The sequence below is a fragment of the Tachypleus tridentatus genome, chromosome 9, assembly GCF_004210375.1.
Source record: "Tachypleus tridentatus isolate NWPU-2018 chromosome 9, ASM421037v1, whole genome shotgun sequence".
NCBI classification, from domain to species: Eukaryota; Metazoa; Arthropoda; class Merostomata; order Xiphosura; family Limulidae; genus Tachypleus; species Tachypleus tridentatus.
The window spans coordinates 167127479-167150916 of record NC_134833.1 but is presented as its reverse complement, the minus strand read 5'-3'; the positions used below and the strand labels follow the sequence as shown (position 1 = coordinate 167150916).

Here is a 23438-nt window from a genome sequence, read left to right as displayed (position 1 = left end):
CTCAGTTCATAATAAAACAGTGTGTTTATAAGACAATACGTACATCTAAGTTCTTTTCTTGTAGCTTTTTCAGCAGGACATTATGATGCACAAAAGACAGTTAGATTCCTTGCAGGAGAAACTTCGGAGTAGTGCAACGTTTTTAGGTGAAGTGAAACAGGCTCTCTCTGAGGCAACAGAAAGGATTGAAGCTCTCTCTGAGGCTGTTAAGGTAGGAGATACTGAAATATTCCTTACTGTCTTAATTTACATGTACAGTTATTATAAATGCACTGAATGGAATATTTACTGATAAATTACACCTCTGAGGAGTGGGTTTTATTTAAATTGTGAGGTGATTTTGCAAATGTGTGTATATACTGATAATAAAGATGAGTAATGTGTGTGTTTAAATATGTTTTGATACATAGATTTTCCATACCGTTAATAATTCAGATATGTACTTATGATATATTTATTCTTACAGTATATACTTAGTGTTGTATGATATAGATGTTTTATGTTTTTAAAATCAGGCTGAATTGTCGAGTGTAGAAAATCTTGGAATGCTTGCACAAAAGTACAAGGATCTTCGAGAGCACTACAGCCAGTGGTATCAACAAACACTGGACAAACTGCTTTTGTGTAAGGACTACACTGGAAATAGAGCAACGATCCAGGCGAGGTTGGAAAAATTAGAGGTATATAACTATATATCCCTTTCAAACAGAACTGAGAGAGTTAGATATGTACATAAAACCCAATTATTCTGTCTATAGTAGTTTACAGAATGTTTTTAGGTGAAGAGAAGTTAGAAGTTTTATTACACATAAACTATCATATAATTAGCAAGAAACACTCTAACCTTGAGATTTTAATATGCTTTTAGAAGCCAAAGTGTTCACAGGTTAAAACATACTTAAACTTTTGCAGAATATTGAAAAGCAGCTCTCAGAGGGAGCAGAAACTGTGAACAGTCTTGGAGAACATACAAAAGAGCTAAGAGAACTAGTGTGTCCAAAGGACCGGGACATTATGGAACAAGAGCATATGGTTGTTGTCAGTAACCAGCAGCGACTAACTGCAGAGACAGATGAAGTCAGTCATCAGCTTCACGATCGACTTCAACAGTGGACCACTTATGAAGATCAGTTTGGTTGTCTGTTAGAAAGACTAGAGCTATTGGAAGCACAGGTTCAAGATTTTTCACTCAAAACCACTTTAGAAGAAAAGAAAGAACAATTATCAAGATATCAGGTACTCAGCTAACCAAATAACATTTTATACCTAGTAATACATGTTATGATAAATGATGCATGGGATGGTTACTCTTCAATAACCTTTGTTATTAAATTTAACTTCCTTTTAAATAATGAATGAAGTAATTTTGTGTTGATTGTATTTTTAACAATAATGTTTGTAACATTTTTGTTATTGTAGTGATATTTATAGCATGAAAAATGATACTTTGTTTTTATTTACTAACTTAAAATGTGGTTTTATGTTGACTGTGAAGTTTATATCACATTTGAGCATGACAGAGTTATTCTTTCCATATAGAGTGAGCTGCAATTTGAGTGTAATTTTTAACTGCATGTTTTAAATATGCAATGTTATTTGGATTATCAAACAGCTTGTTTCAAGAATGTATAGTGCCACATTTAGTGTTTTTAATTCATGCACTGCACCTTGGTGTCCTTTACATTTCCTAACAGGCCTTGATCAATGATATAGAGGCTGAGGAAAGAACTTGGCCCATCCTTAGCAGTCTTGCTGTCATCCTGGACCAAGTAAGCAACTAATATCTGATGAATGAAAGACAAGTGATATGGGATTCTGATATACCTTTAAATAGTTTTAGTCTGAATGTTTTGACAAACACTTGTAACCTTACTGATTGATTAGCATTTTGTCTTAATATCATTAAATGGAGTGTTTACATTAAAAAATATATATTCTTTATTTTTAAGAAGAACTACATTTTGCTAAGTGTTTCTAACATCACCAGGTGGATACATTTGAGTAATAAGCAGTAAAGCTACACACTATATTATCAACAGTGATATACACACTATATTATCAACAGTGATATACACACTCTGTATTATCAACAGTGATATACACACTCTGTATTATCAACAGTGATATACACACTGTATTATCAACAGTGATATACACACTATATTATCAACAGTGATATACACACTATATTATCAACAGTGATATACACTATATTATCAACAGTGATATACACACTATATTATCAACAGTGATATACACACTATATTATCAACAGTGATATACACACTATATTATCAACAGTGATATACACACTATTATCAACAGTGATATACACACTATATTATCAACAGTGATATACACACTATATTATCAACAGTGATATACACACTATATTATCAACAGTGATATACACTATATTATCAACAGTGATATACTACATGGTTATACAACAAAATAAAAACAGTTATTAATTTTATTTTATACTTGAATCATGTTTACTTTGTTTTCTTATAAAGAGAGCTTCTGTAATTTTTCTTCAATTCATAATATTTTTCTGTCAGTTTTTAACGTTCAGTACACAAAAGAGTTTTATTTTGGCTTGTGTGTTCAACCAGGGAAAGTCCTTTTAAATGTTCTGTTAGTCCTGTAAACACTTGATAACTGGTTTCATCAGTGATCACAGTCTTTAGATGCAACTTGTCTACAGATTTGTACTGGTTTCATCAGTGATCACAGTCTTTAGATGCAACTTGTCTACAGATTTGTACTGGTTTCATCAGTGATCACAGTCTTTAGATGCAACTTGTCTACAGATTTGTACAATACAATTTGGGCAAGATTTTGTTATGGTAGGAAGGAAGATTTCATATCTAAATCAGTATTACATCATTTAATTCTTTTTGAATGATTTGTGAAATTCTAGGAATATACAGTATAAAACAAAATTGTTTGGATGGCACGTGAGAGATGGTGTAAGACAGTGAAACATTGTTTGGATGGCATGTGACAATCAGGGTATAAAACAATAAAAATTGTTTGGATGGCATGTGACAATCAGGGTATAAAACATTAAAAATCATTTAGATGGCATCAGAAAGTCTTGCTATAAAACAATAAAAATTGTTTGGATGGCATGTGAAAGTCATGATATAAAAGAATAAAAAACAACTTCTTCTTGAGTTTCTTCAAGAAAGTTACAATAATCATTGATCGACCATGTTCGTTCATGTGCAGTTTAAAATTGGAAAAATAAAACCCTTAAAAATTATGAAGACATTGTTTTACCAAAATCAAATAAGAGAATTCTTTTGCTTTCATAAGTCATTGTAGTTACCTCAGTTGCACGGTCACTAATTTAAATAATTTGTAAGATTATATAATGATTTTATTCTCAAGTAATAATTGAACTTTGTTATTCTAAAAAGTCACCAAAAACCTCATTAAAAAATAAATAACTCGTACAAAGATTTACAATTCATAGTTGGAATAGAAAATAATTAAATGGTAAAATAATAAATGTGTTAGTTATTAACATAAACCTTTCAAGCTTCAGCATTAACATTTATAGAAGAAGCACACAAAGTGTAATTTACATAAACTGGTTTTCTAATCGTGCAGTCTATCAGACGTTAGGCACACTGGAAAGTCTCCTAAATGTAGCATACATTGTATGTACCACAGAACACATTGATAAAAACGTTATACACCAAACTGAATGTCTCAATAACATTAACAAGTTCTCTACTAAAATAGTTATAGAACTGTTAATAAATTTTAAAAATGATGGACAATAGATGTAACATACAAATAAATTGAAACAGTCCATGGAATAAATAAAACCTAATTACGTGCATTATCTTATATGTAGAAAATATTAGCATACTTTTATAAGAAACTTGGGAAAGACTATCATGTACGTATCATATAATGTTACGACTAAGTGATTTTTCACCCATGGAATGGTAGTTAAACACATGTTAAGAAAATTACATAAGAAACCAACCCAGGAAACATTTAAAAATAAAGTATAACAATTGCCTATAAGTGAAACAAGGCATAACTTTAAGATGAGGTTAAAGAACTCCAGAAACCCCTTTCCAAGTCCATAAACTTATGAATAAGCAGTTCCTCTGAACAGAATGTCACAGTGCTAAAATATGAATCTGGCAATACCTGAAGTAGGATCAGAGAGACCTTGTTAATAAAATCAAACAGTCCCACAAGTAGCCAAGTACATCTCTGTTCACGTCTTTGATCAGTATTCCTCCACACATTCCTAGTCTTACACAAATATATCTTACAACATTTTCACATTTATTTACATTTTGTTTGTTTTGCTGTTCAGCTAAAGATAAGTAATGTATCAATTTGAGCACATCCATATGCACGTGCATATGTAACCACTATCAATATTAAAATTGAATTAACTTGTTGAATCTTTAAGTTAATGTTAAATCTTTCTGTACCGTTAACACTTGTGTACATGGAAGTGATTGCATTAGTGATCAAAATGTTGTACCTGTTTTTAAGATATTCTTCCATACTGTAACTTACAATAAAATGATACTTATAATCAGTAAATAAACTCAAAACAAAACTGTTAAACTTTTGTTACATTTCTTTATGATCACCAGATGGCATAAATATACAGCATACCAAATAATTAATAAAACTACTTTATGATCACCAGATGGCATAAATATACAGCATACCAAATAATTAATAAAACTACTTTTTTACATTCTATAGTTTCTGTTTATAAAATCCTAACTTGGGTATTTGCCCCTTGTGTTACTAAAGCTTCTTCTTGTGACATAAACTCTGTATTTTTCATCACAAAACTCAAAGATTCTGACAGTCACTGTAAGATATGTATTCACATGAGTGTCTGTTAAAGAAACAATTCACTGTGCTCTGAGATGTTTTCAGAATCACTTCACTCAGAGATCTATTTTAGATTATTTTACTTTCTGCTTCTTATACAAATGTTCTATTACAGATTGTTCATATTGACTTGAAAAATCTTCTTTCACATGTTTTAATTTGTTATTTACACTTTACTGTATTCTGTTGTGTAGGTGACATTTTAAAGACTTTAAGAAAAACTAATTCTATTGATGGATTTCATTCACATTTGATTCCATTTCATTCTAATGTCATGTTTACAGTTGAAAATGAAGTCAATGGAAAGGTTTTAAAGGAATGTTTTGTATTCCATATCATTGTTTTTCACAAAGGAATGTTTTGTATTCCATATCATTGTTTTTCACAAAGGAATGTTTTGTATTCCATATCATTGTTTTTCACAAAGGAATGCTTTGTATTCCATATCATTGTTTTTCACAAAGGAATGTGTTTGTAAGATTATATTCATTGGAATTTTTTCACTATCCTATACAAAAACAGTGGTTATAAAGAGATGTGTTAGAAACATTTGTTCTTCCCAGTGAGACTTTTTAACAGAGATAAAAGCATTAAAATCACATTTTTACTTGCAAACTAAAGGTATACTCTTACAGTTAAACATTTGATGTTATCATGGCTAAAAAATAATTACAACCAACAACATATTTATTTTTATGTCATATATCACATAGGCTTCCCAGATGACATTAAAAAAAATTAAAGAATACAATATTGACTTACACGTGAAACTTTCCTTCCTACCATCAAAACAAAATTGTATGGCACACATTTGTTGTAAAGACTGTGGCAATACTTACATTGGAGACAGTGTAGTATCACTGCTGATAATTCAAGATGTAATAGTTTTTTGTTGCAATGGAGAGTTAATGAACTGCAATTGCCTTTTGAAGGAGATAAAACTTCAGTTTCTGTATAAAAGTCAGAACATTGTACAGCTGAAGTTGTAGTCCATGAAAGCTCTCAAACCTATATAATAGTCTAATGTTATTCACATGACAATACAACTATATTATTTATTTTATTCAGTTTTGTATAATAAGTACTTCCTTTAAGTTAATGACAAAAAGCATTTATAACTAACATAAGTTAAATGTATTTTGATTTGTGGTTAACAACTACTGAAAATCTATTGCATTCATAGGATCATTTTTATTGTCTTTATATTCATTACAATTTGAAAATAAGAAATTCGTTTGTTTAAAACTTCTATTTATATAAATAATATTCAATTGTGCATCTTCATATATGTTGTCTGTAAATATAGTAAAATATTAAACTCAACACTAATTTTAATTTATTTCAATGTTAACAGGAAATTATAATTATTTAAAAGCCAGTCTTTTGAAATAAATATTACATAAATTGTTAGCACATTACTGGTTTACATGTTTCACCTCTGATTTGAAGGCTCTGCTTACTGAGATGAAAGATAGAGAAGCGTGAAGTTGACTCTTTGAGTGATAGCACCCAAGAACTGATAGAAGCTAGTGGTGAGATGAGGCTATCAATGGGAGTTTCTCAAATTACATCCGCTACCAATCACTGCTCTTAACCTGCAAGGTTAGGAAACTATAGTTTATTCATAACTGTGATAGTCAAGTTATAGAAGCGTATGATGAAAAGTCCACCAGATAGATTTTACTGAAAGTATAATAAACATGTTTAAAGATTTGCACTCTTCTGAAGAGTTATTTTAGTGTCAATGTATCTACCCTTGCCACTTTAAGAGAAGTGTGTATTTACTCTGGTATCTGAAGTGTCAACATATAAATGTGTAGTTTAGTGTCTGGAAAAGATAATGTAAACATATAGATATGTGTTTAGTGCAGTCTCTGGAAAAGGTAATGTAAACATATCAAAATATTTGTTTACTCTGGTGTATGGAAAAAGGGAATAAAAGCACATAAATATCCATTTCCTGTGATGTCTTAGAAAGGAAATATAAATATATATTTAATGTGGTATCTCAAGGGTAAACATATCAATATGTCTTTTCTCTGATTTCAGAAAAGGAAATATAAATATATATTTAATGTGGTATCTCAAGGGTAAACATATCAATATGTCTTTTCTCTGATTTCAGAAAAAGGAATTATAAATATATAAAGATCTATTAACTGTAATGTTTGGAAAAGGGAATGTATGCATATAAATATTTATTTACTGTATTTTCTGGAAAATGGAATGAGAACAAAATAATGTCTTTTAACTATAGTCTCTATAAAATATAATGTAAACAGACAAATACCTATTTACATTGGTGACTATCACTATAGTCTCTATAAAATATAATGTAAACAGACAAATATCTGTTTACTTTGGTGACTATCACTATAGTCTCTATAAAATATAATGTAAACAGACAAATACCTGTTTACTTTGGTGACTGTCACTGTAGTCTCTATAAAATATAATGTAAACAGACAAATACCTGTTTACTTTGGTGACTATCACTATAGTCTCTATAAAATATAATGTAAACAGACAAATACCTATTAACTTTAGTGACTATCACTATAGTCTCTATAAAATATAATGTAAACAGACAAATATCTGTTTACTTTGGTGACTATCACTATAGTCTCTATAAAATATAATGTAAACAGACAAATATCTGTTTACTTTGGTGACTATCACTATAGTCTATAAAATATAATGTAAACAGACAAATATCTTATTACTTTGGTGACTATGACTATAGTCTCTATAAAATATAATGTAAACAGACAAATATCTGTTTACTTTGGTGACTATTACTATAGTCAATAAAATGTAATGTGAACAGACATACCTATATACTTTGGTGACTATGACTATAGTCTCTATAAAATATAATGTAAACAGACAAATATCTGTTTACTTTGGTGACTATCACTATAGTCTCTATAAAATATAATGTAAACAGACAAATATCTGTTTACTTTGGTGACTATCACAATAGTCTCTATAAAATATAATGTAAACAGACAAATATCTGTTTACTTTGGTAACTATGACTATGGTCTCTATAAAATATAATGTGAAAGACAAATATCTGTTTACTTTGGTGACTCACAATAGTCTCTATAAAATATAATGTAAACAGACGAATATCTGTTTACTTTGGTGACTCACAATAGTCTCTATAAAATATAATGTAAACAGACAAATATCTGTTTACTTTGGTGACTATCACAATAGTCTCTATATAATATAATGTAAACAGACAAATATCTGTTTACTTTGGTGACTATTACTATAGTCTCTATAAAATATAATGTAAACAGACAAATATCTGTTTACTTTGATGACTGTCACTGTAGTCTATAAAATATAATGTAAACAGACAAATATCTGTTTACTTTGGTAACTATGACTATAGTCTCTATAAAATATAATGTGAAAGACAAATATCTGTTTACTTTGGTGACTATCACAATAGTCTCTATAAAATATAATGTAAACAGACAAATATCTGTTTACTTTGGTGACTCACAATAGTCTCTATAAAATATAATGTAAACAGACAAATATCTGTTTACTTTGGTGACTATGACTATAGTCTCTATAAAATATAATGTAAACAGACAAATATCTGTTTACTTTGGTGACTATCACAATAGTCTCTATAAAATATAACGTGAAAGACAAATATCTGTTTACTTTGGTGATTAGAAAAGGGTATATAAGCACAAGCTTACTTACTTTAGTAACAAGAGAAGGGAATGTAAACAAATAAATATTCATTTATCTTGATCTCTCAAAAAAGGGAATACAAACATAGCTGTTGTTTTATATATATACATGTTTTATTTTTAATTATCTGGTTAAAGGAAGTGGAGGGTTGCGTTTTGCTGACTTCTATGTTAAGTGAGTGTATTATCGTTTATGTAGATGTAGAGGTATATAATTATTTTTGTCATTTGTGGTTCACATAATGTTATTTCATTATTATTACACTTTACCATGTGTCTTATTGACCATTTCAGTTATTACAGAAAGGGTGGTGTTACAGATTTTTTCGTGTTCTATGTTCTTAAAGTCTACCTTTTATTGTCATTTTCTTTATACATCCTATTAGAAATCCACATTTCTCTGCATTAGGTAGTTACCAGTCTTTGTAATTGAGGCTTACTGTTTCTGAAATTATGCCATTTACCTAGTCTTAGCATGTTTTGGAGAGACATTTAACATAGAAATATATAGCTGCTGTTCTGTAATTTCCTTACTTCTTATTCATAGTAGTTTTTGTCAAGTGTTCAGGGTATCCATTGTGATGAGCAGTAATGCTTTCTTCATTTGTTTTATTGTTACTTTGTTACAAATATATGATGTTCATTGTGCAGTGGTATTTATCAGTATCTGTGGGCTCCCTGTAAGCTTCTCTGGTGAGTGAGTTATGTGTCTTAGTACCTGTGACATCTGGGAGTTTGTTAACTTCTTTACTAGTAAGTTGCTCTAAGAGATTCATGTTTGTTTAATTTATGACAGTAATTATTTTGCTTTAGGAACTGGTGCGGAAGTGTGAACAGCATGTGGAAGATCATATCAATTTTCAGGAGAAACACGATGAGTGTTCTAAGTGGATTATGGAAGCACAAGACAAGTATGCTGAGGTTACTGCTTTACCTAGTGGAAACCGAGCAGCTTTACAAGTCAAGTATGGTAGAAATAAGGCAAGTTAAATGTTTATATGTATGTACTTAAAATGACTAGATACTGCAGTAAGTATTAGAATAGTATTAACAAGTTATTTAGATATCTGAATGTATTATCCAGTGTTTGTAAGCTGTATAGATATTCAGATATATTATCCTGTGTTTGTAAGCTGTATAGATATTCAGATATATTATCCTGTGTTTGTAAGCTATATAGATATTCAGGTATATTATCCTGTGTTTGTAAGCTATATAGATATTCAGGTATATTATCCTGTGTTTGTAAGCTATATAGATATTCAGGTATATTATCCTGTGTTTGTAAGCTATATAGATATTCAGATATATTATCTTGTGTTTGTAAGCTATATAGATATTCAGGTATATTATCCTGTGTTTGTAAGCTATATAGATATTCAGGTATCCCATTGTATTTTTCAGGTTTTATGGAGCTGGGTTTTTTATAGTAGGTGTCTGTAACCTGTTGTCAATAAATTTCAGTTATAAATAGACAATACAGAATCCACTGGGTTTGAAATAATATATACTCCAAACAACTTAAATGTATTTACAAAAAAAAAGCTTTAAATAATTATATCTTTTTTCCATCAAAGTCCATGGAGTAGGGTTCACTTACTTTAGAACATCTTTTCACAAGACAGATTTGTTTCCTCTACTCTGTCATTATAAGACAGTCAGTGATAAATTCACTTATGTTATCCAATTACTTTAGAACCTAATTGACACGAAATGTTCTTATTTTCTACTTTGTTATTGTAATACAAGCTGTGATTATTACACTTTAAAAGTCGACACTATACACCCTTAATGGTGAAACTCACAAATGCAGTCTAGGTTCGTTCGAATATATCTCCTACTAACTTTTTATTACTTTCACTAATTTCCTTTTCTTGCATTTCTTTGGTTACCTACATATATTACTCCACTGAGGACTAGAACCTTCTACAAACAGTGAGAAGTGATATAAAACTACTCAATGAGAGAAGTTCAGAAGGTTTGAGTATCATAAAGTAAATTCATGACAGTTGAACTACACAATAAGTTATTTGCAAATAGTTGTGTAATCATTTGTATAACTTCTCAAAATAACTTGCCTTAATGCTCATACAGTATAAACTAAATAATACCTTGTATTAAACTGAACAGTTGTGTATATCTAACAATATCTCATAATATACATTACCTAGAAAATATATATAGATATAGAGATTCTTTTAATATCCATTATCCACAAATTTAGTTACTACTGATGAATTATATTTAAAAAAAAAAGATTAGGTGGAGATCGTCTCGCCTCAGCTGTAATGTTTGAGTTTCACAGCCACTGAATAGACGTAATCTTAACTATAATATTTGACTTCCTACTTTAAATGCTGGTGTAAAAATTGTAGTTCTTGTTCTCTGTTTTCTTATGAGTTTGTTTTTCTTACCAACCCATAGGAGTTGATTCAGATGAAGAACACAGGGCTTAATCTAGTCAACAGTACAGTGCAGCTTGGAGAACAGCTACAAGTGGGAACATCACCTGAAGGGTGGGAAACCACACAAACCATGTTACTGAACCTGCAGACTGTGTTTGACACCATTTTTGATGGTTCTACTAAACTTGACCGCTCACTTCAGTCCACCATGTTTTTGTGGTCTGAATATGAAGATGAAGTGCAGGGTCTACAACAGTGGATAAAAAACACTTCACAACAGTTAGAGGGCTCTCTGAAGCTTGTGACAACCTTGAATGAAAAGAAAAGACAGCTGCAAACATATAGAGTAAGTTGAAGTGTAAACTTATGTGTTCTTACCTTATATGGTCATGATAAAATAGTTTTAATATTGTTAATTGTTGTTATAAAAGGGTTTTCGTAGTATTTAGAGTTGTAATAAAAGATTCCTGATACTGTTTATTGCTGTAATAAAATAGTTTTAATATTATTTACTGCTATGATAAAGGATTTATAGTTTTGTTTACTGCTGTGATAAAATATTTCTAGTATTGTTTACTGCTGTAATAAGAGTTACAGTATTATTTGCTGCCAAAATAAAACATTTCTGGTATTCTTTACTGCTGTAATAAGAGTTCTGGTATTTTTTGATGAGGAGAAAATCATTGAAATCAAAATGTATCTCTGAACTGTGGCATGAGTACTATCAATAAACTGAAAAGACCAACAAAATCTCGAAAACATTTATTCTTACCAGTGAAGGACTGCCTCATACACACTACACCGATACTGCACTCACAAACCCGATTGTTCACAACAATCCATAATGCCGACCTATGAATCATTTAACTGGAACTTTGGTAAATATATAGCATGGGCATCTTCTAAATATGTAACATCAGCTGAAGCCTTTTTCAAAGACACTTTTAATTTTAAATATTTTCTTAAACAACTAAATCATAAAGCCTCAATGGCCAGTTTTGATGTAATCTCCCACTTCACAGAGGTCCTAACCACTGAAGCTTGTAAGATAGTTTGAGAACTTTATATCCAAGACCCCAACCCATTGATACACATCTTCAGTAGCCAATTAGCAACCCTCATAGAATTCACTACCACAAAAATTAACTTTATGTTTAATAACCAAAACTAGTTACAAATAAATGGCCTAAGTATAGGGAATTGCATGTAACTAGTTCTAGCCAACATTTTTATGACACAGATTGAATCTCAAGTGATCAGTTCAACCTTACACCCACTACTATACTGGTACAGGTATGTTGATGATACAATTACTGGATTCACATCTACAGAACACACTTAGTTTTTCAGTCACATTAACTCGATACACCCTAACATTAAGTTCACCTGTGAACATGAAAAAACTAACCAAATAGCATTTCTCAACCTCAAGATCACTAGAACTGATACACAATTCAACACAGAAATCCACAGAAAGAAATCACCCATACTGGATTATACAGTTCCTGGGACTCGGCATACAAAACAATACAAAAACCCAACATTATTAAGAAACCAAATAATCACAACCACAAAACTAGGCTCACCCGATAAAATTAATGATGAAATCAACAAATAAAACAACACTTCATCAACACCAACAAATTTCCTCAAAAAACTGTGGAAAAAATTATTGTACACAGCCAGACCAACAACAAACAAACTGTAATAAATCTCAAGATACTACAAACTACAAAACCTTACACTGCTGCATACCATATGCATTCCCAACATCAGCAGAAAAATAACCAACATTTGGAAAAACTTAAAACACAACATTCCAGTAAACACAGTTATTCACAAAGCTTTTGTGCTTGTAATAAGAACTCTACTCTTCTTTAATGGTGTAATAAGAACTCTACTCTTCTATTCACAAAGCTTTTCTGCTTGTAATAAGAACTCTACTCTTCTATTCACAAAGCTTTTCTGCTTGTAATAAGAACTCTACTCTTCTTTAATGGTGTGATAAGAAATTTTTAATATTGTTTACTGCTGTAATAAGAGTTTTAATATTATATATGTAAAAATAGCTGGTTTCAGTATAGAAAGAGCTAGTAGAGGGGCAAACAACGTTTTTACCTTCTTTAGTCATCATCAACAAAGAAAGGGTTACTGACCTGTAACTCACCACATGTTCGAAGGCGGTTGTGTAATTGAGTGTAGGAATGTGAGGGCATGCTTAGATGTTGGATTATATTTATTAATATAGGTATAAAGGTGTTCCTTTGTATTGGTTTATTTTGGACTTGAGTTGTTGTATAAGTAAGGCTTCTTTAATTTTGCATTTGTTTATGTTTGTTTCTTTATTTAGTATTTTGGTGTTTTCTATGGTTATGTTGTGTTTGTCTGATTTGAAGTGTTTGAAAACGTGTGAAGGTGACTTTTTTAGTTCTTCGAATCTAGTTTCCATTTTTCTACTTGTTTCTTCAATATAGAAGTCGTGGCAGTTATCACATTGTATTTTATAAATAATGTTGGTGTGGTGTTTGTCAGTGTAGTTTTACATAGTATAGACCTTAGTTTTGTGCCTGGTTTTTGAATAAATTTTGTATTAACTGAAACGTCAAATTTTGTTACTAGTTTTTGCCAAATGTTGTTTATTTTTCTGCTGATGTTGGGAACATATGGTATGCAGCAGTGTAAGGTTTTGTTATTTGTTGTATCTCGAGATTTATTACAGTTTGTTTGTTGTTGGTCTGGCTTTCTTCGGTCATCGTCAGGTTCACAAAGAAAGGAAGAAGTAACTGACTGGAAGCTGACCACATGTTTGAAAGGGGTTATGTAACTGAGTGTCGAAATGTAGAGGGCGATGCTTAGATGTTTGAATATATAATTTTATATTATTTATTTTATTATTATTATTTATTATGTTATTTTTAATATAGGTATAAAGATGTTCCTTTGTATTGGTTTATTTTGGGCTTGAGTTGTTGTATAAGTAAGACTTTTTTTAATTTTGCATTTGTTTATGTTTGTTTCTTTATTTAATATTTGGATGTTTTCTGTGGTTATGTTGTGTTTATTTGACTTGCATTGTTGGAAAACATATGAAGGTGACTTTTTGTATTCTTTGAATCTGGTTTCCATTTTTCTACTTCTTTCTCCAATATAGAAGTCGTGGCAGTTATCACAGTGTATTTTATAAATAATGTTGGTGTGGTGTTTGTCAGTGTAGTTTTCACATAGTACAGACTTTAGTTTTGTGCCTGGTTTTTGAATAAATTTGGTATTAACTGGAATGTCATATTTTGTTACCAGTTTTTGCCAAACATTGGTTATTTTTCTGCTGATGTCAGGAATATATGGTATGCAGCAGTATACCATTAAACCAGAGATTTACAGACTTGTACAATGAAACACAAACCAAATCAACACTAGGAACAACAGGGACAAAAAGATCTGCCACAACAAAAAAACTAGAGAAACTGAGATGTAAACATTTCTAGTTCTGTTTACTGTTGTAATAAAATATTTCTAATATTATTTATTGGTGTAATAAGAGTTCTAGTGTTGTTTACTGTTGTAATAAAATATTTCTAATATTATTTACTGGTGTAATAAGAGTTCTAGTGTTGTTTACTGTTGTAATAAAATATTTCTAATATTATTTACTGGTGTAATAAGAGTTCTAGTGTTGTTTACTGTTGTAATAAAATATTTCTAATATTATTTACTGGTGTAATAAGAGTTCTAGTTTTGTTTACTGTTGTAATAAAATATTTCTAATATTATTTACTGGTGTAATAAGAGTTCTAGTGATGTTTACTGTTGTAATAAAATATTTCTAATATTATTTTTTTATTATTATTTACTGGTGTAATAAGAGTTCTAGTGTTGTTTACTGTTGTAATAAAATATTTCTAATATTATTTACTGGTGTAATAAGAGTTCTAGTGTTGTTTACTGTTGTAATAAAATGTTTCTAATATTATTTACTGGTGTAATAAGAGTTCTAGTTTTGTTTACTGTTGTAATAAAATATTTCTAATATTATTTACTGGTGTAATAAGAGTTCTAGTGCTGTTTACTGTTGTAATAAAATATTTCTAATATTATTTACTGGTTTAATAAGAGTTCTAGTGTTGTTTACTGTTGTAATAAAATATTTCTAATATTATTTTCTGGTGTAATAAGAGTTCTAGTGTTGTTTACTGTTGTAATAAAATATTTCTGATATTATTTACTGGTGTAATAAGAGTTTTAGTATTGTTTACTGTTGTAATAAAATATTTCTAATATTATTTACTGGTGTAATAAGAGTTCTAGTGTTGTTTACTGTTGTAATAAAATATTTCTGATATTATTTACTGGTGTAATAAGAGTTCTAGTATTGTTTACTCTTGTAATAAAATATTTCTAATATTATTTACTGGTGTAATAAAAGTTCTAGTATTGTTTACTGTTGTAATAAAATATTTCTAATATTATTTACTGGTGTAATAAGAGTTCTAGTGTTGTTTACTGTTGTAATAAAATATTTCTGATATTATTTACTGGTGTAATAAGAGTTCTAGTATTGTTTACTGTTGTAATAAAATATTTCTAATATTATTTACTGGTGTAATAAGAGTTCTAGTGCTGTTTACTGTTGTAATAAAATATTTCTAATATTATTTACTGGTGTAATAAGAGTTCTAGTTTTGTTTACTGTTGTAATAAAATATTTCTAATATTATCTACTGGTGTAATAAAAGTTCTAGTGCTGTTTACTGTTGTAATAAAATATTTCTAATATTATTTACTGGTGTAATAAAAGTTCTAGTATTGTTTATTGTATTAAAATATTTTTTAATAATGTTTGCTGCTGTGATAAAAGATTGTTAATACTATTTGTTTCTGTGATGTGTGCTTAGAAAGCTGTTGAATCTTTTTGGCAGGGTTTACAACTAGATATTAACAGCCATCAGCAGAGTGTTGAAGATCTTCAAATTAAGGCTGAAGCACTTCCTGATCGAGATGAGGGCGTGGATGAGATTTTGAATTCTATCGTCACTTCTCATTCTCAGCTTAAGGAAAGGGTTCAGGTGAGATGTTAATTGGACAATATTAAAGTTATTTTTTTCATATTACTTCTCACTTTTGATTAAGGAAAGCTAATACTTGAACAGACTTTTACCACTTTCCAGTACAAACAGAAGGAAAAGATTTGTTATTAATTAGCTTAAAGTAAAGGGTTAAAAACAGTCTTTTATGACATTTACTAAAGTTGTATGTGGTAGTGATGTATTATATCAGTTAAGAGTGAAAGTAGTGATGTGTTGTATATCAAATAATAGTGAAAGTAGGGATGTATTGTGTATCAGATAATAGTGAAAGTAGTGATGTGTTGTATATCAGATAATAGTGAAAGTAGTGATGTGTTGTATATCAGATAATAGTGAAAGTCGTGATGTGTTGTATATCAGATAATAGTGAAAGTAGTGATGTGTTGTATATCAGATAATAGTGAAAGTAGTGATGTGTTGTATATCAGATAATAGTGAAAGTAGTGATGTGTTGTATATCAGATAATAGTGAAATGTAGTGATGTGTTGTATATCAGATAATAGTGAAAGTGAGTGATGTGTTGTATATCAGATAATAGGCAGATAATAGTGAAAGAAAAAGTAGTGATGTATTGTGTATCAGATAATAGTGAAAGTAGTGATGTGATTTGTATATCAGATAACAGTGAAAGTCGTGATGTGTTGTATATCAGATAATAGTGAAAAGTGATGTGTTTGTATATCGTGATGTGTTGTATATCAGATAATAGTGAAAGTAGTGATGTGTTGTATATATCAGATAATAGTGAAAGTCATGATGTGTTGTATAATCAGATAAACAGTGAAAGTAGTGATGTGTTTGTATATATCGTGATAATAGTGAAAGCGTGATGTGTTGTATATCAGATAATAGTGAAAGTAGTGATGTGTTGTATATCAAATAATAGTGAAAGTAGGGATGTATTGTGTAATCAGATAATAGTGAAAGTAGTGATGCGTTGTATATCAGATAATAGTAGAAAGCAGTGATGTGTTGTATATCAGATAACAGTGAAAGTAGTGATGTGTTGTATAATCAGATAACAGTAAAAGTGCGGATGTGATATGTATGTATATCAGATAATAGTGAAAAGTAGTGATGCGTTGTATATCAGATAACAGTGAAAGTAGTGATGTGCTTGTATATCAGATAACAGTGAAAGAATGCGTGATGCGTTTGTATATCAGATAACAGCGAAAGCAACGTAGTGATGTATTGTGTATCAGATAACAGTGAAAGCGTGATGTGTTGTATATCAGATAATAGTGAAAGTCGTGATGTGTTGTATATCAGATAATAGTGAAAGTAGTGATGTGTTGTATATCAGATAATAGTGAAAGTCATGATGTGTTGTATATCAGATAATAGTGAAAGTAGTGATGTGTTGTATATCAGATAATAGTGAAAGTCGTGATGTGTTGTATATCAGATAATAGTGAAAGTCGTGATGTGTTGTATATCAGATAATAGTGAAAGTAGTGATGTATTGTGTATCATATAATAGTGAAAGTAGTGATGTGTTGTATAACAGATACTAGTGAACGTAGTGATATTTTGTGTATCAGATAATAGTGAATTGTTGTATATTAGATAACAGTGAAAGTAGTAATGTGTTGTGTATCAGATAGTAGTGAAAGTAGTGATGTGTTGTGTATCAACTATTAGTGAAAGTAGTGGTTATGTAATTAAATTTTAATATGGCTGTTTTCTAGATTTGCACCAGTAAATATGAAGACATTGTTGCTAAACATGAACAGCTCAGTAAGATGATTGGAGAAGTTGAAACATGGCTGCAGAACACTCAGTCTTTGATAAGTTCTTGTGGAGAAACTTCACTAGACAGAATCTCTCTGCAGAGTTCTCTGGACCGCTTAAAGGTTAGCCATCTTTCATAAGTATTATATAGTGTTAAAAGAACAGTTTAATCAGACCAAGAACTATCTGAATTTTAAGTAATATTTTCTGGATGAGTCTGTCAAGCCTAATTTAAAGATAATTGTTTGTGCTTCTCAGGGTATTCAAGCTGGTTTTGAAGAAGAGGAACCAAAGTTAAAAGCTGCTGAGGAACAACTTGGTTTAGTGTTGGTTGACACTCTAGAACCAGGACCTGGTGAGTTAGACTCCTTAAAGGAACAGTGGAAAACAACCCAAGATATGTGTAAGACAACTACAGAATTTCTGCTCAGCCTCCTTGGGCAGTGGAAGGACTATGAAGAACAACTTGATGAAGTTCAGTCATGGATTCGTGATAATGAATCATCTCTAAGCACCCTTTCTTTGTGTGCTTCTTTATCTGATAAAGAGAGCAGCTTGAAAAGCTTAAGGTAAGGTTTTAAAATATAAGCAAGTAACTTATTACTGATATTTAATTTCAAGCAAAGCCAAGTTTACGTCTTCTTCTGATCCAAGCAGGAAAGAAAAATTTCAAGAAGTTTCAACTAGTCACATTTCCTAACTGTACAGTTACAATGGCCTGTAGCATAGTTTCTACTTCATATGTTTGTGTTACATTATGTAGAATTTCTGTATCACTATTTTCATGAAATGTATTCAGAACAAAATTTAATTAATAAAATTAAAAGAAGTTTCCTTTTCCTAGAAATCTGTTACTTACTTTCGTTGTTAATATATTTTATATCAACTTTTCAGCCAGTTTATGTAAATAATTTACAATCTTTGGAAATGATATAAATAATGATTTACCTTTTATTTAAGTGTTACAGTAAAATAAAATAATTTGTTAGTATGACTTTGTTCAAGTACCATTGTGACATGTTTCTCAGGGCAAGCAAGGGGAGATTAGGGCAAAAGAGTTAGAGGTAGATGCTCTCACAGACAAGATCCAACAGCTATATCAAGGATCCGGTGCAAGACGTGTCAGTCAACTCAGCGAGCTTGGTATTCGTTACCAGCAACTCATCTCTCTCATTAAGGTGGCTGTCTCTTGTGTTTGATTTCTAACTTTTGTTTACTCTAACACAATGTATTGCTTCAGTTATTTACTCCTGGGCAAGATAATCTACATTCTTCTCAGTAACTTACCTCCTACATATATTTTTACAGTTAGCTTTTCTATTGTAAAGTTCATAATTTCAAAAGTTATTCCAATACTTGGAAGATGAACTGGTAAAGGTGATTTTAAAACAAACACGATGATGAGATGACGACTATGATATTTTGCTAATTAGGACTTTCTGAAATCAATGACAAACATACAAGAATACTTTTGTAAATGTCTACTAGCAGGTTATTTCTAACAGCAAAGGTAATATTTATTGACACTAAAATGACAAATAAAAAGGTTTATTGGAAGATCATAAAAGTATATTAAGAAACATGGTGAGCTGCTGAAAACTTCTAAAGGTAGAAATACAACACTCATTGAAACTAGTACAAGTTTGACATACAACAACTGTCATAAAATATTCACTGAAACTGTAGTGCAAGTTTGACATACAACAACTGTCATAAAATATTCACTGAAACTGTAGTGCAAGTTTGACATACAACAACTGTCATAAAATATTCACTGAAACTGTAGTGCAAGTTTGACATACAGCAACTGTCATAAAATATTCACTGAAACTATAATGTAATTGTATGACATACAACAACTGTCATAAAATATTCACTGAAATTGTAGTGCAAGTTTGACATACAGCAACTGCCATAAAATATTCACTGTAACTATAATGTAATTGTATGACATACAACAACTGTCCTAAAACATTCACTGAAACTCTACTGGAAGTTTGACATGTAGCAACTGTTATAAAATATTCACTGAAACGGTTGTGGAAGCTGGACAACAGTTATTAGTATTGAAGTCTTGTAAAAGACTCGTCACATGTATCTGTTGAATTTTAGTATTATGGATTGTCTCCCAGTCTGTATTATGGATTGTCTCCCAGTCTGTATTATGGATTGTCTCCCAGTCTGTATTATGGATTGTCTCCCAGTCTGTATTATGGATCGTCTCCCAGTCTGTATTATGGATCGTCTCCCAGTCTGTATTATGGATTGTCTCCCAGTCTGTTGATCACACAAATATATTGTGTTTTGACCGACCATAACATTAATCATGGAAAGGCATGCATAACACTGTATGACTATAATCCTAAAAGTAGAGAAACTGCCAATAGAAGATTCATATGCATTGTTTGTAATTTCCTATGTTTGAGTGGCTGTCGATGACTGTTGACATCATTTTGTGGACTGATGAAATTGGCTTTTTTTTTCATGTAGTTATTTAAATGCCTGCAACTTTACCAACTGGGGGAAAAATAAATCTTTGTTTAGCTTCTGTTGTAAAATAAGGTTTCAGCATGTAACTGTTTCACAAACCCACTCACAGTTAAGCCTTATTGTTTTGAGGAATCTGTAAGTAATTATACTTATGTTTAAATAGTAATTTGTCAAACTGTGTATCTGTGTGACTTGTATAATTACTTCTGTGACATTTTGGTCTGATTAAAATACATGTTACTTTTGTTTAGTTTTTGTTTTACTAAGTGTTTCATCTGTGTGACTCATGTAATTACCCCTGTAACACTTTGGTCCAATTAAAATAAATGTTACTTTTGTTTAATTAGTACTTTACTAAAGTGTATATCAGTGTTACTCATGTAATTATTAGAGTAGCATTCCAGTATGATTAAAATGTGTTACTTATGTTTAGAAAATATTTTATCGAACTGGCCATTTGTGTGACTAATGTTAAGTTACCCCTCTTGTAGTTTTTACTCTGGTTATGATATATGTAGTTTTTACTCTGGTTATGATATATGTAGTTTTTACTCTGGTTATGACATATGTAGTTTTTACTCTGGTTATGATATATGTAGTTTTTACTCTGGTTATGATACATGTAGTTTTTACTCTGGTTATGATATATGTAGTTCTTACTCTGGTTATGATATATGTTGTTTTTACTCTGCTTATGATATATGCTAATGTAGTAAAATATCCATTTCTTTATCTATTGTTTTTACCATTTCTATTGTGTCCCTCTGATTCTCTGCCTGAAATCCTTGTCATGTGTTCACTTGCTGATCATACTTCCCCTTTGTTTGCTACCTTCTCGTTACCCAGAGTGTAATGAATAAATAGATGTGGTATGTTAGTAACCATTCAATTTTTTTCCCATATATATTTTTTAAAATTTTTGTTGTACAAAATTTAGTGAGTAAATGGACATAATATGTCAATAACCATCAGATATCTTCCTTCTTTTGAATGTTTAATTCTTGTTATCCAGAATCTAGTGAGTAAATGGACACAGTATGTCGGTAACCATCAGAGGTTTGAGAACGAACTTGCAGACTGTCAGTCTCGTGTCACTGAAGCTCAGACTCGTCTTCAACTGTGTGAAGGCACAGAGGGAACTGTGGAAGAATTAGAAACTAAGCTAGCAATGTTACAGGTAAGGTTGGTCTGGAAATGTCAGGCTTCTTAGCTTTACTACTAGGTATAACAAATAAAGGACAACATGAAAGTACTAATACTCATTTTTTAGAAAAGTGACTAAAGACTGTTCTCTCAATTTATTTTAATAAACATTTAAGGTTATAGTAGCAAAACAGTGGTTACAATTTTTTTTTCTAATATACCATCAGTAATTATTTCTTATCACTCTAAGGAATTAATCAATAATAAAGAGGAACTAGTTGGGAAGATCCAATCAGTTGCAGAGTTGGCTCAAATTGTCCTGACCGAAACACTTCCTGTTGGACATCAGCCAATTAATGAAGCCGTTCAGACTCTTCAAGAGAATAGAAGTAATCTTCTGACAAAGTTGACGGCTACCAAGTCTATGCTGGAAGATGCTCTGTACTTGTGGTCTAGTTTCCTAGTAATGATTAAACAAGCATCAAAAGTGGTCAGTCAGATGGAAAACACCCTGATGGAGGGACAGCAGCTTCAAGCTACACTTTCAGAAAAGAAGGCCCAGCTTGATAAAATGAAGGTATTGATTAATAGCATGATAGTACAACCTTATATGCAACCAATTTGAATATATCACTGATTCCAATAACAAAAGAATCAACAATTTAGAACTTGTAAAAGGAAAGAATAAAGGATGTAAAGTTTTCTAAAAGTCTATGAATGTACACATATCCTCAAAGAGAATATGGCCCACAAATTACCTAAACATTCTCCAAAATATTGCCAACTCATTACAACTCCAGCAATCTAGGATTGTCAAATGTACCCTGATTACTTGTATACACAAAGTTAGTAATATACCCTTTCTCTAGGACAGATTAGTAATATACCCTTTCTCTAGGACAGACTAGTAATATACCCTTTCTCTAGGACAGATTAGTAATATACCCTTTCTCTAGGACAGACTAGTAATATACCCTTTCTCTAGGACAGATTAGTAATATACCCTTTCTCTAGGACAGATTAGTAATATACCCTTTCTCTAGGACAGATTAGTAATATACCCTTTCTCTAGGACAGATTAGTAATATACCCTTTCTCTAGGACAGACTAAAAGTACTAGTCCACAAATATTGATATTCAGCAGAAACAAGAAACACTTTAACAACCAAACTTGGACAGCATCCCTGTACACCATGTTTCTTGCTTCCAAAATGCACTAGACATGTAAAACAGTTTCTGGTGTAAGTTCAAAATTCAATTCAATATACATAACTAATAATTTCTAATGGCCACAGAAGATAAGATAGAATATTTAGTGGTTGTCTTGTGAAAGTTGGTTTTCTCAAGTTACTTTCATTTCCCTCTACAACAAATTCTACAGCACTTTAACCTACATCTCCCATCCACTAAGTGATTGTAATCAAGGACAGTTTGTAACATTGCAGTTTGTCGAATGTTTGTCCCCTTGCTTCTTCTCTTCAATAGTATCATCAGCCATGATCTTCTCTCTGCCCTGGAACCCCCCAGACATCTCAGGATTAGGTATTGTAGGCAATGTAACATGAAGTTATTTACTGATCAAAATGTAACTCTCCAAATTACAATAGTTGAGTGATGTTTCAGGTAACTGCAGAGTAGATATGGTATGCTATGTACCATCTATTAATGTTAGTTATAACACCAAAGGTACAACTCTCCAAATTACAATAGTTGAGTGATGTTTCAGGTAACTGCAGAGTAGATATGGTATGCTATGTACCATCTATTAATGTTAGTTATAACACCAAAGGTACAATAGTTTACTAATGTTTCAGGTAACTGCAGAGTAGATATGGTATGCTATGTACCATCTATTAATGTTAGTTATAACACCAAAGGTACAACTCTCCAAATTACAATAGTTGAGTGATGTTTCAGGTAACTGCAGAGTAGATATGGTATGCTATGTACCATCTATTAATGTTAGTTATAACATCAAAGG

At 30.8% G+C, this 23438-nt stretch overlaps 1 protein-coding gene across 1 annotated transcript in view; it reads left to right on the top strand.

The window, feature by feature from the left end:
• LOC143227571 (muscle-specific protein 300 kDa-like) overlaps positions 1-23438 on the top strand; it is a 314242-nt gene that overhangs the window by 134102 nt on the left and 156702 nt on the right. Inside the window, 15 exon segments of the mRNA XM_076459000.1 lie at positions 65-211; positions 516-680; positions 913-1236; positions 1695-1769; positions 6356-6452; positions 6455-6486; positions 9414-9581; positions 11025-11351; positions 15922-16068; positions 17782-17946; positions 18083-18368; positions 18371-18393; positions 18853-19002; positions 21327-21491; positions 21708-22034. Coding sequence (XP_076315115.1) covers positions 65-211; positions 516-680; positions 913-1236; positions 1695-1769; positions 6356-6452; positions 6455-6486; positions 9414-9581; positions 11025-11351; positions 15922-16068; positions 17782-17946; positions 18083-18368; positions 18371-18393; positions 18853-19002; positions 21327-21491; positions 21708-22034 — 2598 coding nt within the window.